Here is a 13,731-nt window from a genome sequence, read left to right as displayed (position 1 = left end):
TGCTTGCAAACAGGAAAATGGTCTGTGATGTGGAATTAATAAAGGTGCCAAAATGTTTTAATGGCAACTTCTGCCTCTCCTGTTTTGACTATTAATATAATCAGACAAACAGTAACTCTTGATATAAATAGCATAAATACAGAAATATGAATACAAAACAGTGTTAACACATGTCCAATGGATATTGTTACCTGATATGCATTGTTATAGCCTGGATGATCCAGATCATGACATATTGCTGAGGTGAGCATGGTTAGGATATCAATGTCATCCATTTTGCTTTGAAGGTCTGTTAACCAGATCAACCCATACATCTGTATGAAACAAAATAAGACCCACAATGAAAGAAATCCTGTACAGTGTACTTAAGCATGTGTATTCCGTTCTTCTGTTAAAATTTCACTTCCTGGACATAACAAAGGATGCAGCCTCGGAACAAATGTTTAGTTTCTTGCAAGTGTGCTTTAAACATGTGCAAGTTGATTGCGTGTCAAATGTCACCGTGCAAAATTCTGTAATATTGGAATTCTTTTTTCAAGAGCATACAAACAGTTTATATAAGTCTGCCTTGAGCAAACATGGTAAGAATTTGACAACCATAACAACACCAATTAATTACCAGAAGTATAGGGAGAGAGAGATGCAGTTATTAATGCCACAATGTGTAATGGTTTTATTATTAAGCGCCACATTTTTTTCGAAGCAGGTGGGTGCCTCATGAGCACATGCAAATCAGGATTCTATGATCAGATTTTAATTCCAATATAATATTAATACAAAATAACAGATAGCCTGCTCATCACTGAACCCAATGAGTAGCTAGAGAGGTTTGGTTCAGAGAACAGTTGTCCAACATACCGCCCGCGGGCCAGGATCTAGCCCGCCAAATATTTCCATCCGGCCCACAGATGTATTTCAGAGATGAGAAATTTTTCATTGTTTTCCTCTTTCAGACGGGCTTTTTAAAAAATCGCTTGTCACTTTCACAGCTGACAGGTGCTGGGAGCGGGAATAGTGGTTTCCCAACTTCGGGCAGATGCGAGGTTTTCCGGCAAGTTCTGACATTTTTTAAAAGCTCACTGGAAAACCCCAAGTCTGTCCGAAGTTGGGAAACTGTTATTCCCGATGTCAGCACCTGTCAGCTGCGAAACTGACAGCATGACTTTTTTAAAAACTGACAAACCATAAAGCTGCTGTGCTGAGCCCTCCCACTCAAGAACAAAGAACAAAGAACAAAGAAAATTACAGCACAGTAACAGGCCCTTCGGCCCTCCAAGCTGCGCCGATCCAGATCCTCTATCTAAACTTGTCACCTATTTTCTAAGGGTCTGTATCTCTTTGCTTCCTGCCCATTCATGTATCTGTCTAGATACATCTTAAAAGACGCTATCGTGCCCGCGTCTACCACCTCCGCTGGCAACGCGTTCCAGGCACCCACCACCCTCTGCATAAAGAACTTTCCACGCATATCCCCCCTAAACTTTTCCCCTCTCACTTTGAACTTGTGACCCCTAGTAATTGAATCCCCCCACTCTGGGAAAAAGCTTCTTGCTATCCACCCTGTCTATACCTCTCATGATTTTGTACACCTCAATCAGGTCCCCCCTCAACCTCCATCTTTCTAATGAAAATAATCCTAATCTACTCAACCTCTCTTCATAGCTAGCGCCCTCCATACCAGGCAACATCCTGGTGAACCTCCTCTGCACCCTCTCCAAAGCATCCACATCCTTTTGGTAATGTGGCAACCAGAACTGCACGCAGTATTCCAAATGTGGCCGAACCAAAGTCTTATACAACTGTAACATGACCTGCCAACCGTTGTACTCAATACTCCGTCCAATGAAGGAAAGCATGCCGTATGCCTTCTTGACCACTCTATTGACCTGCGTTGCCACCTTCAGGGAACAATGGACCTGAACACCCAAATCTCTCTGTACATCAATTTTCCCCAGGACTTTTCCATTTATTGTACAGTTCACTCTTGAATTGGATCTTCCAAAATGCATCACCTCGCATTTGCCCGGATTGAACTCCATCTGCCATTTCTCTGCCCAACTCTCCAATCTATCTATATTCTGCTGTATTCTCTGACAGTCCCCTTCACTATTTGCTACTCCACCAATCTTAGTGTCATCTGCAAACTTGCTAATCAGACCACCTATACTTTCCTCCAAATCATTTATGTATATCACAAACAACAGTGGTCCCAGCACGGATCCCTGTGGAACACCACTGGTCACACGTCTCCATTTTGAGAAACTCCCTTCCACTGCTACTCTCTGTCTCCTGTTGCCCAGCCAGTACTTTATCCATCTAGCTAGTACACCCTGTACCCCATGCGACTTCACTTTCTCCATCAGCCTGCCATGGGGAACCTTATCAAACGCCTTACTGAAGTCCATGTATATGATAAAAGCAAAATACTGCGGATGCTGGAAATCTGAAACAAAAACAAGAAATGCTGGATTCACTCAGCAGGTCTGGCAGCATCTGTGGAAAGAGAAGTATATGACATCTACAGCCCTTCCCTCATCAATCAACTTTGTCACTTCCTCAAAGAATTCTATTAAGTTGGTAAGACATGAACTTCCCTGCACAAAACCATGTTGCCTATCACTGATAAGCCCATTTTCTTCCAAATGGGAATAGATCCTATCCCTCAGTATCTTCTCCAGCAGCTTCCCTACCACTGACGTCAGGCTCACCGGTCTATAATTACCTGGATTTTCCCTGCTACCCTTCTTAAACAAGGGGACAACATTAGCAATTCTCCAGTCCTCCGGGACCTCACCCGTGTTTAAGGATGCTGCAAAGATATCTGTTAAGGCCCCAGCTATTTCCTCTCTCGCTTCCCTCAGTAACCTGGGATAGATCCCATCCGGACCTGGGGACTTGTCCACCTTAATGCCTTTTAGAATACCCAACACTTCCTCCCTCCTTATGCCGACTTGACCTAGAATAATCAAACATCTATCCCGAACCTCAACATCCGTCATGTCCCTCTCCTCGGTGAATACCAATGCAAAGTACTCATTTAGAATCTCACCCATTTTCTCTGACTCCACGCATAACTTTCCTCCTTTGTCCTTGAGTGGGCCAATCCTTTCTCTAGTTACCCTCTTGCTCCTTATATATGAATAAAAGGCTTTGGGATTTTCCTTAACCCTGTTTGCTAAAGATAAAGTCAGAGAGAGAGAGGGAGAGAAAGGGGGGACAGAGAGAGAGAGAGTGGGGGAACACTGAAAGGGGGGACACAGGGAGAGAGAGACAGAGAGAGAAACAGACAGACAGAGGGAGAGAGAGTGATCAAGATCACTCCTAACAGATGGACATCTATCTGGAATACTCCTGATCGCTACAACAAATGCACGGGTAAACACTAACTACTTGTGCATGCAAATAAATGCCAGGTATCTCACCAAATCAGTGTCCAACATAGTGATGAGAAAGTAAGTCAATAAATTAACCTTCTGATTTAAAGCTTCTTCACAAAAATGCACATTTGTTGTTGTTTTGATTAATAGCAAGATAAATTTTAATGCCTTTATCTTTCCGAAATTGTCTCACCGGCTCCCTATGTCAGACAAAAATTGTAATGTGGGCCCCACACACAAAGAGGTTGGACAACCCTGTTTCAGAGGGATGCTGTAGCAGGATTTAAAGGGGCACTCAAATCATATGGCACTTTTTGGATTTCCACGGGATAGTTGGGCTTGGAGATCGTTTGTTTCTGATTTTTTATGCCTTCACCCACCATGGATAAGCATTTAGAGTTTTTAACAAGTTGCCATTCTTGCTGCTTTGATTTGAATGGAGGAAGAAGAGCAACAACAGCAACAACATTCGTAGTAACAACCAGGAGGACCTTTATGCCACTGTACACCTCCCTCCAGTCCAAAAAACAGCCATTCATCACAATTCTCTGCTTTCTCACAAGCATAATACGTGATATTTTATCAAGCGCCTTTTGCAAATGCATATACACAACTTCAACTGCACTGCCCTCATCCACTCTCTCTATTACCTCATTAAAAACTCAATCAAATTAATTAAACACAATATGCACTTAACAAATCTGTGCTTGGTCTTTATTACTCCATGCCTGTCCAAGTGACTTAAATTTCTCCAGGATTATTGTTTCTAAAACCCTCCCCGCCACTGATGTTAAACTAACTGGCGTGTAGTTGCCGGGTTTATCCTTCTCCCCTTTTTTTGAATGAGGGTGTAACGTTTGAAATCTTTCAATCCTTTGAGACTAGCCCTATATCATCCCATGAAACGAGTTTAAAAAATGAAGCTCAAACAACACTCAAAAAGCTCAACGCCAGCCAAGACAAAGTAGCCCGCTTGATTGGCACCCCATTTACCACATTCACAAACATTCACTCCTTCCACCATCAACACACAGTGGCAGCAGTGTGCACCATATACAACATGCACTGAAGCAACTTACCAAAGTTTCCTCGACAGCACCTTCCAAACCCGTGACCTCTACCACCTAGAAGGACAAGGGCAGCAGAAGTATGGGAACACCACCACCTGCAAGTTTCCCTCCAAGCCTCCAAGACTTGGAACTACGCTGTTCCTTCACCGTCACTGGGTCAAGATTCTGGACATCCCTCCCTAACAGTACCTGCACCAAACGGACTGCAGCAGTGCAAGAAGGTGATTCACAACCCCTTCTCAAGGGCAATTAGGGATGAGCAATAAATAATGGGCTTGCCAGCAACACTCACATCCCAAGAATGAATAAAAAAAGCTTTCCTTTGAGACTTTAGAGGCAATTTTAACCTAACTTGTCGAGAGGGAAACCTATGGGATCAGGTAGGACACTGATTTTACACCCCGTCCAATATTACTCGTTGACTTAATTGAACAGTAAAATTGGGCAGGGTGTAAAACCAACATTGCACCCAATCCCGTCAGTGTTCCATCTGATCCCTAACTGATAAGTTAGGTTAAAATGCCCACTTGGTGCTGACAATTAACTTACCATCTGAGTGACGCAGAAGCAATGCTTGAAGTTGTGGAAGGGAATGTTGTTATAATGGCGATACACCTCGAAGAGGAACTGTTGCAGGACCTCCATTTCAATGTTGAATTTGCTCATGAAATCCAGGTCTATGTACATCAGTTGAAGGAGCACCATAATTTCTGCATCTTCCCATTGCCTGGTATGAAAGGAGCAATGAAGTTATCATCAAATCAACAGCAGCACCAGAAAAAGTACTTTGGGTGCATTCACACTCAGCTACCAATCTGAGACTTGTAGCTCAAGTCCTGCCTGACTACAATTGGAACAGCCTTGCCCTGGAGCAGGCAGTTCACAAGTCTGGAGACATGTACATGTCTCTCCCAAAAATTAAAAATGTAAATGTTTAAAAAATGGGAAAGGGACAATCCCTCCTTTCTAAACATTTAAATTGAGTGTCTGTGGGTTAAGAAGTGCCCAGGGGATTCATTACACCTCATTATCACTTCAAAGAAGCAATATTAATAGAAGTAATATTTTATAATTTCAGTAAATTGAAGACAAGAAAGATCGTGATGGGGTAGAGAGATTGGAAGTGAGCGATGAGAGAGGGATCGCATATCAGACAAGCTCCTTTTGCATCGTTTATTAAAATTTGTCCGCACATCACTATGTAAAGACTGTATTGTCAATAACACCACTGCTCACTTCTATTCCCTCATTCTGCAGGAGAAAAGTGAAATTCATTGGTTTATATGGAGCACAATAGAAGAGGTGAGGTAGGCAAAACTGAACAGGCTTGAAGCAAAATCTCCAAATGCACTTCAGCATTAGGATTCACTTTGAAAATGTATCAACAATTATCAGCATTGTCTGGCATTGTTGAGAACCTGGGCTTTAATGATTGTACAATTCAAATAGGCTACCACTGGCTAGTAGCTCTCCAGATAAAGTTACTTTCAGCTTCATCTGATGTTGCAGGGCTTATAAATATGAAAGAAAAGACTCCTACACGAGTCTTTGATTGCTTTTCAATTGCAATAGTTCACTGTCAAAAGCTGGTGCTACCGAGAAATTATTTTGAATTCAGAATACATGTACATTGTGGCCCTTGCTTGGGAGCAGTGATGTGAATGATAAAAAGATGTAACTGCTTTCATCCAATTTGATGGCTTTAAAAAAACAGGCATAATTAACTGTAGTATAGAGAAACAGTAAACAAAGCGATGAGAATAAACAGCCAACCCAGCTGACTTACAAATTTGCATTATCACTGGAAATTAATTATGTATCACCATGGTATTTACCAGACATAATTACAAAAATATACTTTCCACCTACTTTGTAAATTATTCCCCATCCACTTAAGACATAGAGCCACACAACACCGAAGGACGTCAGCTCTTTGAAAGAGCGATCCAATTAGTCTCAATCCCCTTCTGTTTTCCCATTGTTCTGTATTCCTCACAACGACGCATACTTTCCTCTGTGAACAGTGATGCAAACCTGGTAGAATACACTAATGGCCAACATAGGTCCAGAATCTCAGAGGAACATTCCTGCTCAAAAATTGGATTATGCTAATAAGCAAGAAGTTATGAAAAAGGGTCCGTTTAACTATTTTGCTTTCGGATGATCATGAAGAATTAAACAGAATGGGAGAGAAACAAAAAGTAGTATTTAACTCCAAGTTAGAATTTGAGCTCATGATTTCAACAAAGGCTAAGACTGTAACGACAATTTTTTTTTAATTCATTCATTGGATATGGGCATCACTGGCTAGGCCAGCATTTATTGCCCATCCATAATTGCCCTTGAGAAGGTAGTGGTGAGCCGCCTTCTTGCACTGCTGCAGTCCATATGGGGTAGGGACACCCACTGTGCAGTTAGGAAGGAGTTCCAGGATTTTGACCCAGCAACAGTGAAGGAACAGCGATATAGTTCCAAGTCAGGATGATGTGTGGCTTGGAGGGGAACTTGCAGGTGGTGGTGTTCACATGCGTCTGCTGCCCTTGTCCTTCTAGGTGGTAGAGGTCCTGGGTTTGGAGGTGCCTTGGTGAGTTGCTGCAGTGCATCTTGTGGATCGTACACACTGCTGCCACTGTGCATCGGTGGTGGAGGGAGTGATTGTTTGTAGATGGGGTGCTAATCAAGCAGGCTGCTTTGTCCAGGATGGTATTGAGCTTTTTGAGTGCCATTGGAGCTGCACCCAACCAGGCAAGTGGAGAGTACTCCATCACACTCCTGACTTGTGCCTTGTAGATGGTGGATAGGTTTTGGGGAGTCAGGAGGTGAGTTACTCGCGCAAGATTCCTAGCCTCTGACCTGCTCTCGTAGCCATGGTATTTATATGGCTACTCCAGTTCAGTTTCTGGTTAATGGTAACCCCTAGGATGTTGATAGTGGGGGATTCAGCGATCGTAATGCCATTGAATGTCAAGGGGAGATGGTTAGATTCTCTCTAGTTGGAGATGGTCATTGCCTGGCACTTGTGTGGCGCGAATGTTATTTGCCACTTATCAGCCCAAGCCTGGATATTGTCCAGATCTTGCTGCATTTCTACACGGACTGCTTCAGTATCTGAGGAGTCACGAATGGTGCTGAACATTGTGCAATCATCAGCGAACATCCCCACTTCTGACCTTATGATTGAAGGAAGGTCATTGATGAAGCAGCTGAAGATGGTTGGGCCTAGGACACTACCCTGAGGAACTCCCGCAGTGATGTCCTGGAGCTCAGATGATTGACCTCCAACAACCACAATCATCTTCCTTTGCATTAGGTATGACTCCAGCCAGCGGAGGGTTTCCCATTGACCTCAGTTTTGCTAGGGCTCCTTGATGCCAAACTCGGTCAAATGCTGCCTTGATGTCAAGGGCAGTCACTCTCACCTCACTTCTTGAATTCAGCTCTTTTGTCCATGTTTGAACCAAGGCTGTAATGAGGTCAGGAGCTGAGTGGCCCTGGCGGAACCCAAACTGAGCGTCACTGAGCAGGTTATTGCTAAGCAAGTGCCGCTTGATGGCACTGTTGATGCCATCTTCCATCACTTTACTGATGATTGAGAGTAGGCTGATGGGGCGGTAATTGGCCGGGTTGGACTTGTCCTGCTTTTTGTGTACAGGACATACCTGGGCAATTTTCCACATTGCAGGGTAGATACCAGTGTTGCAGCTGTACTGGAACAGCTTGGCTAGGGGCGCGGCAAGTTCTGGAGCACAGGTCTTCAGTACTATTGCTGGAATATTGTATCCAGTATTGTATTGCAGTATCCAGTGCCTTCAGTCGTTTCTTGATATCACGTGGAGTGAATCAAATTGGCTGAAGTCTGGCATCTGTGATGCTGGGGACTTCAGGAGGAGGCCGAGATGGATCATCAACTCGGCACTTCTGGCTGAAGATTGTTGCAAATGCTTCAGCCTTATCTTTCGCACTGATGTGCTGGGCATCATTGAGGATGGGGATATTTGTGGAGCCACCTCCTCCAGTTAGTTGTTTAATTGTCCACCACCATTCACGGCTACATGTGGCAGGACTGCAGAACTTAGATCTGATCCGTTGATTATGGGATCGCTTAGCTCTGTCTTTCGCATGCTGCTTATGCAGTTTGGCACGCAGATAGTCCTGTGTTGTAGCTTCACCAGGTTGACACCTCATTTTGAGGTATGCCTGGTGCTGCTCCTGGCATGCCCTCCTGCACTCTTCATTGAACCAGGGTTGGTCTCCTGGCATGATGGTAATGGTAGAGTGGGGGATATGCCAAGCAATGAGGTTACAGATTATGGTTGAGTACAATTCTGCTGCTGCTGATGGCCCACCGCGCCTCATGGATGCCCAGTTTTGCATTGCTAGATCTGTTCGAAATCTATCCCATTTAGCACGGTGGTAGTGCCATACAACACGATGGACGGTATCCTCAATGTGAAGGCGGGATTTCGTCTCCACAAGGACTGTGCGATGGTCACTCCTACCAATACAGTCATGGACAGAAGCATCTGTGGCAGGCAGATTGGTGAGGATGAGGTCAAGTATGTTTTTTCCTCATCACAGAATCACAGAATCACAGAATAATACAGTGCAGAAGAGGCCCTTCGGCCCATCGAGTCTGCACCAATGCATTAAAATACCTGACCTGTCTACCTAATCCCATTTGCCAGCACTTGGCCCATAGCCTTGAATGTTATGACGTGACAAGTGCTCTTCCAGGTACTTTTTAAATGATGTGAGGCAACCTGCCTCTACCACCCTCCCAGGCAGGGTTCCAGACCGTCACCACCCTCTGGGTAAAAAAGTTCTTCCTCAAATCCCCCTTAAATCTCCCGCCCCTCACCTTAAACTTGTGATGGCGATGGCAGAGTCTGGGACATTGTCTGTAAGGCATGATTCCGTGAGTATAACTGTCAGGCTGTTGCTTGACTGGTCTGTGGGACAGCTCTGTCAACTTTGGCACAAGCCCCCAGATGTTAGTAAGGAGGACTTTGCAGGGTCGACAGGGCTGGGTTTGCCGTTGTCGTTTCCGGTGCCTAAGTCGATGCCGGGTGGTCCATCCGGTTTCATTCCTTTTTATTGACTTTGTAGCGGTTAGGTACAACTGAGTGGCTTGCTAGGCCATTTCAGAGGGCATGTAAGAGTTAACCACATTACTGTGGGTCTGGAGTCACATGTAGGCCAGACCAGGTAAGGACAGCAGATTTCCTTCCCTAAAGGACATTAGTGAACCAGATGGGTTTTTACAACAACCGACAATGGTTTCATGGCCATCATTAGACTAGCTTTTAATTCCAGATTTATTAATTAAATTCAAATTCCACCTTCTGCTGTGGTGGGATTCGAACCCATGTCCCCAGACAAATACCCTGGGCCTTTGGGTTACTAGTCCAGTGATCATACCACTACGCCACTGCCTACCCATACTGTGTCACTACCTACCCAATTCTCTCCTACAAGTGACTGTATGCTTTCACTTTAAGGAGGCCCTGCGAACCTTGAATATTTTCTTTCAACTAATGATAAAGCCAACAATATTTACACACCAATAGCAGAATTCACAGAAAATAAAAAGTCATTCCTTAAATCAGACATACTCGAATTCATACTTCAAATATCTCCGGAACTTCTGAGGGCCACATAATTTTCACTTTAAAGCAGCAGGTGCAAGTGTTTCCTCATTTGATGTTGTGATATTAAAATCAGCACACATTGGGATAATGTAGGAAGTACCTTTGTCCCCTTGCGCTCACAGTACACTTAACTAATCCTTTTGACTCAAACTAGGTGCTGATTAAAACATGGCCATAACATTATGAGAAAGCATGGAAAATCAGGGAAGTTGTTTGTATTTTGTTATATTCGTGGATAAATAAATCAGCTGACCTGAAACTAACATCAAACTCAAGCATATGGTGGTTCGGGGAGTGTCTATGGATGGTGTCGATATGAACTTCTATTAGGCTTTTGATAAGGTTCCACGCCAGAGATTATTAACAAAAATGAGAGCGCATGGAACTGGAGGTAACTTTGTGATGTGGGTTGGTAATTGGTTGACAGGTCGCAAACAGAGTAGGGATAAATGGTTTGTTCTTTGATTGGCAGATGTCTCAAGTGGTGTTCCGCAAGCCTCTAGACTGAGGGATCTGATTTTCATCTTAACTCGGATGATGATGGGCCGAAGGGCCTGTTTCTGTGCTGTATAACTCTATGACTCTATGAAGGAATAGAGAGTTGTCTATCCAAGTTTGCAGATGACACTAAGTTAGGAGAGTTAGGAAGAATTGTATCGAAGCTTGGTTAGACCGCACCTGGAGTACTGTGTGAAGTTTTGGTCCCCTTACCTTTGGAAGGATATTACTGCCACAGAGGGAATGCAACGAAGGTTCACCAGACTTGTTCCCGAGATGGCGGGACTGTCCGATGAAGAGAGATTGGGGAAACTGGGCCTGTATTGTCCAGAGTTTTGAACAATGAGATCTCATTGCAACCTACAAAATACTTAAAAGGGATTGACAGGGTAGATGCAGCTAAGATGTTTCCCCCAGTTGGGGAGTCTCGAACCAGCGGTCACAATTTCAAAATAAGGGGGAAGCCACTTAGGACAGAGATAAGGAGAAATTTCTTTACTCAGCAGGTTGTGAGTCTTTGGAATTCTCTACCCCAGAGGGCTGTGGAAACTCAGTCACTGAGTATGTTTAAAGCAGAGATTAACAGATTTCTAAATACCAATGACATAAAGGGATATGGGGATAGTGTGGGAAAAAGGCATTGAAGTGGATGATCAGCCATGATCATATTGAATGGCAGAGCAGGCTCGATGGGCTGATGGCCTACTCCTACTCCTATCTTCCTATGTTCATATAAGTTGCGAAGATGGGGTGAGGGGGAGGAGGAAGTTAGAAAGGGACTTCGACAAAGCGAGTGGGTAAAAGTATGGCAGATGGAGTTCAATGTGGGAAAATATGAGGTCATCCATTCTGGATCTGAGAAAGACAAATCAGAATATTTTCTGAATGGTGAGAGACTAAGAGTTGTGAAAGAGCAAAAGGTTTTAGGCGTCCATGTACACAAATAATGAAAAGCTAGTGCACAGATACAAAAAGTAATCAAAAAGGCTAATGGAATGTTGGCCTTTATCTCAAGGGGATTGGAATTCAAGAAAGTGTTGAAGTAATACTTCAGTTTTACAGAGCATTGTGCAGGCCCCATCTGGAGTACTGTGTTTAGTTTTGGGCACCAAACCACTGGAAAGATATATTGGTTTTTGAAGGGGCACTAAAAAGACTTACCAGATTAATACCAGGCTTAAAAGGTTAAATTATACTGAGTTTGCATACATGTGGCCTGTATTCCCTTTAGTTTAAAGGTTGAAGCGTGATCTAATTCAGGAATTTAACTACCTGCACATGATATAATCATATGTTTTGATGTAATTTTATGCCATTACCTCACATGTTTGCAAATAAAAAAGGGCTTTCAATACCTTTTCAGAAAAGCAATGTTTCTTTAAGAACTTTCAGATGTTTATGATACTAAATATAGAACTTCAATTTTACCACACAATTTATTTTCCCCTCTGTAATCTCAATAGAATACCGAACCAGATAATACCACAAATTGTATCTTAGCCAGAGCTATCTTATTGCTTGTTCAGCAGGTTATATCAAGGGATTGGTTTAGATGAAAACTGAGCAGCAATATGATTCTGACAATGAAACGTAAAGACATTTATTCAGGACTTTGAATGTTTGCACTGTACATTTTAATAAAGAAGCACCTTCCATCAATTTAATGTACACACTGCCTGAAAATATCTTTATTTAATGCAACAGCATTCTTTGGTACAGAATTCAATGGGCTGAATTTTCCCCACGGAGGCAGGGGGAAACAGGAGTGGGGTTGTTTTCAGATCAGAAACTCGCCTCCAGTGGGAAACTGTTTAAAGTTAAGATTTTCGTGTGGTTAAGCCTTTAATTGGCATGGAGATCTGTTTCCTGTCCAATTAGAGCCAGTAGGTAAGGGAATGGAGGTGGGTTAGATGAAGTGTGGGACTGATTTAGACTCCACACGGCAGCCGTCACTGAATCTGCTGATTGCGCCAAAGCCTTCCACAGCACCAGAGGGAAGTGAGATGTCAAAGAGCCAGAGGCCTGACACTCAGTGCAGGCCTGCCCCTCGCTTCATCAATGCCGATGTGGATCTCAGGCTGGAGGGTGTGAGGGAGAGAGATCCTCTTCCTGGAGAGTGGCAGGAGGAGGCCATCTCATTGTGCAGCAGTGGCACTTTTCAATTCTGCACCATCACCCTCTGCCTCAACCTCCTCCTCTTGTCTCACCTCCTGCTCTTTCTCCTCGCCCATTGAGCTGTCTTCTTCGAGGGTCTCACCGTCCTCAAGGCCCACACTTCTCTGGAAGACCATGTTATGGAGAGCGCAGCAGACCACCACAATGACCGATACCCTTGCAGAGGGTATTGGAAAGCACCACCCAACCGGTCCAGGCACGAAAAGCGCATCTTGAGAAGCCCAATGGTTGTCTGACTGAGCAGGTGAGATTGGTTGTATCACCTCTGTGCCTCTGTCTGGGGCTCCCACAGAGGGGTCAGTAGCCATGTCTTCAAGGAATATACTTTGTGCCTTAAGATCTATTCATGCATCTTGGGGGTTGGAGTGAAGATCTGAGGCTACCAGGTTGCCAGGGCTTGAAAGTTGCAGCTATGGAGAAAGACTGGATAGGGTAGGGTTGTTTTCTTTAGAACAGAGGAGACTGAGGGGTGACTTAATTGAGGTGTACAACATTATGAGGGGCCTAGATAGAGTAGACAGGAAATACCTATTTCCCCTAGCGGAGAGGTCAAATTACCAGGGGGCACAGAATTAAGGTGATTAATAGAAGGATTAGAGGGGACATGAGGAAACTCTTTTTCACTCAGAGGGTGGCGGGTGTCTGGAATTCACTGCCAGGAATGGTGGTGAAGGCAGAAACCCTCAATTCTTTTAAAAGGTACCTAGACATGTACCTGAAGTGCTGCAACCTGCAAGGCTATGGACCAGGTGCTGGAAAGTGGGATTAGATTGGGCGGCTTATTTTTTCAGCTGGCGCGGACATGACGGGCTGAATGGCTGTAATTTCTCTATGGTTCTATGGTACCTGAACTGCAGGAGGATGACTGAGTCATGGCAGCTGCCAGGAGTGCACACATGGAGAAAGCTCTTGTTGTGGTTGCAAACCAGTTGGACATTGAGGGAGTGGAAGACCGTCCTGTTG

General features: G+C 44.0%; 1 protein-coding gene across 1 annotated transcript in view; it reads right to left on the bottom strand.

Annotated features, from left to right (window-relative positions):
* Nucleotides 1–13,731, bottom strand: part of si:dkey-219c10.4 (high affinity cGMP-specific 3',5'-cyclic phosphodiesterase 9A) — a 66,885-nt gene that overhangs the window by 32,387 nt on the left and 20,767 nt on the right. Inside the window, exons 7-8 of the mRNA XM_068036259.1 lie at nt 4,997–5,174; nt 192–314 (exon numbers count right to left, since the gene is read on the bottom strand). Of these exons, the coding sequence (XP_067892360.1) occupies nt 192–314; nt 4,997–5,174 (301 nt within the window). The remainder of the gene's footprint in view (nt 1–191; nt 315–4,996; nt 5,175–13,731) is intronic.

Source organism: Heterodontus francisci, chromosome 7 (assembly GCF_036365525.1).
Source record: "Heterodontus francisci isolate sHetFra1 chromosome 7, sHetFra1.hap1, whole genome shotgun sequence".
Lineage (NCBI taxonomy): Eukaryota > Metazoa > Chordata > Chondrichthyes > Heterodontiformes > Heterodontidae > Heterodontus > Heterodontus francisci.
This window is presented reverse-complemented; position numbering and strand designations above follow the sequence as displayed.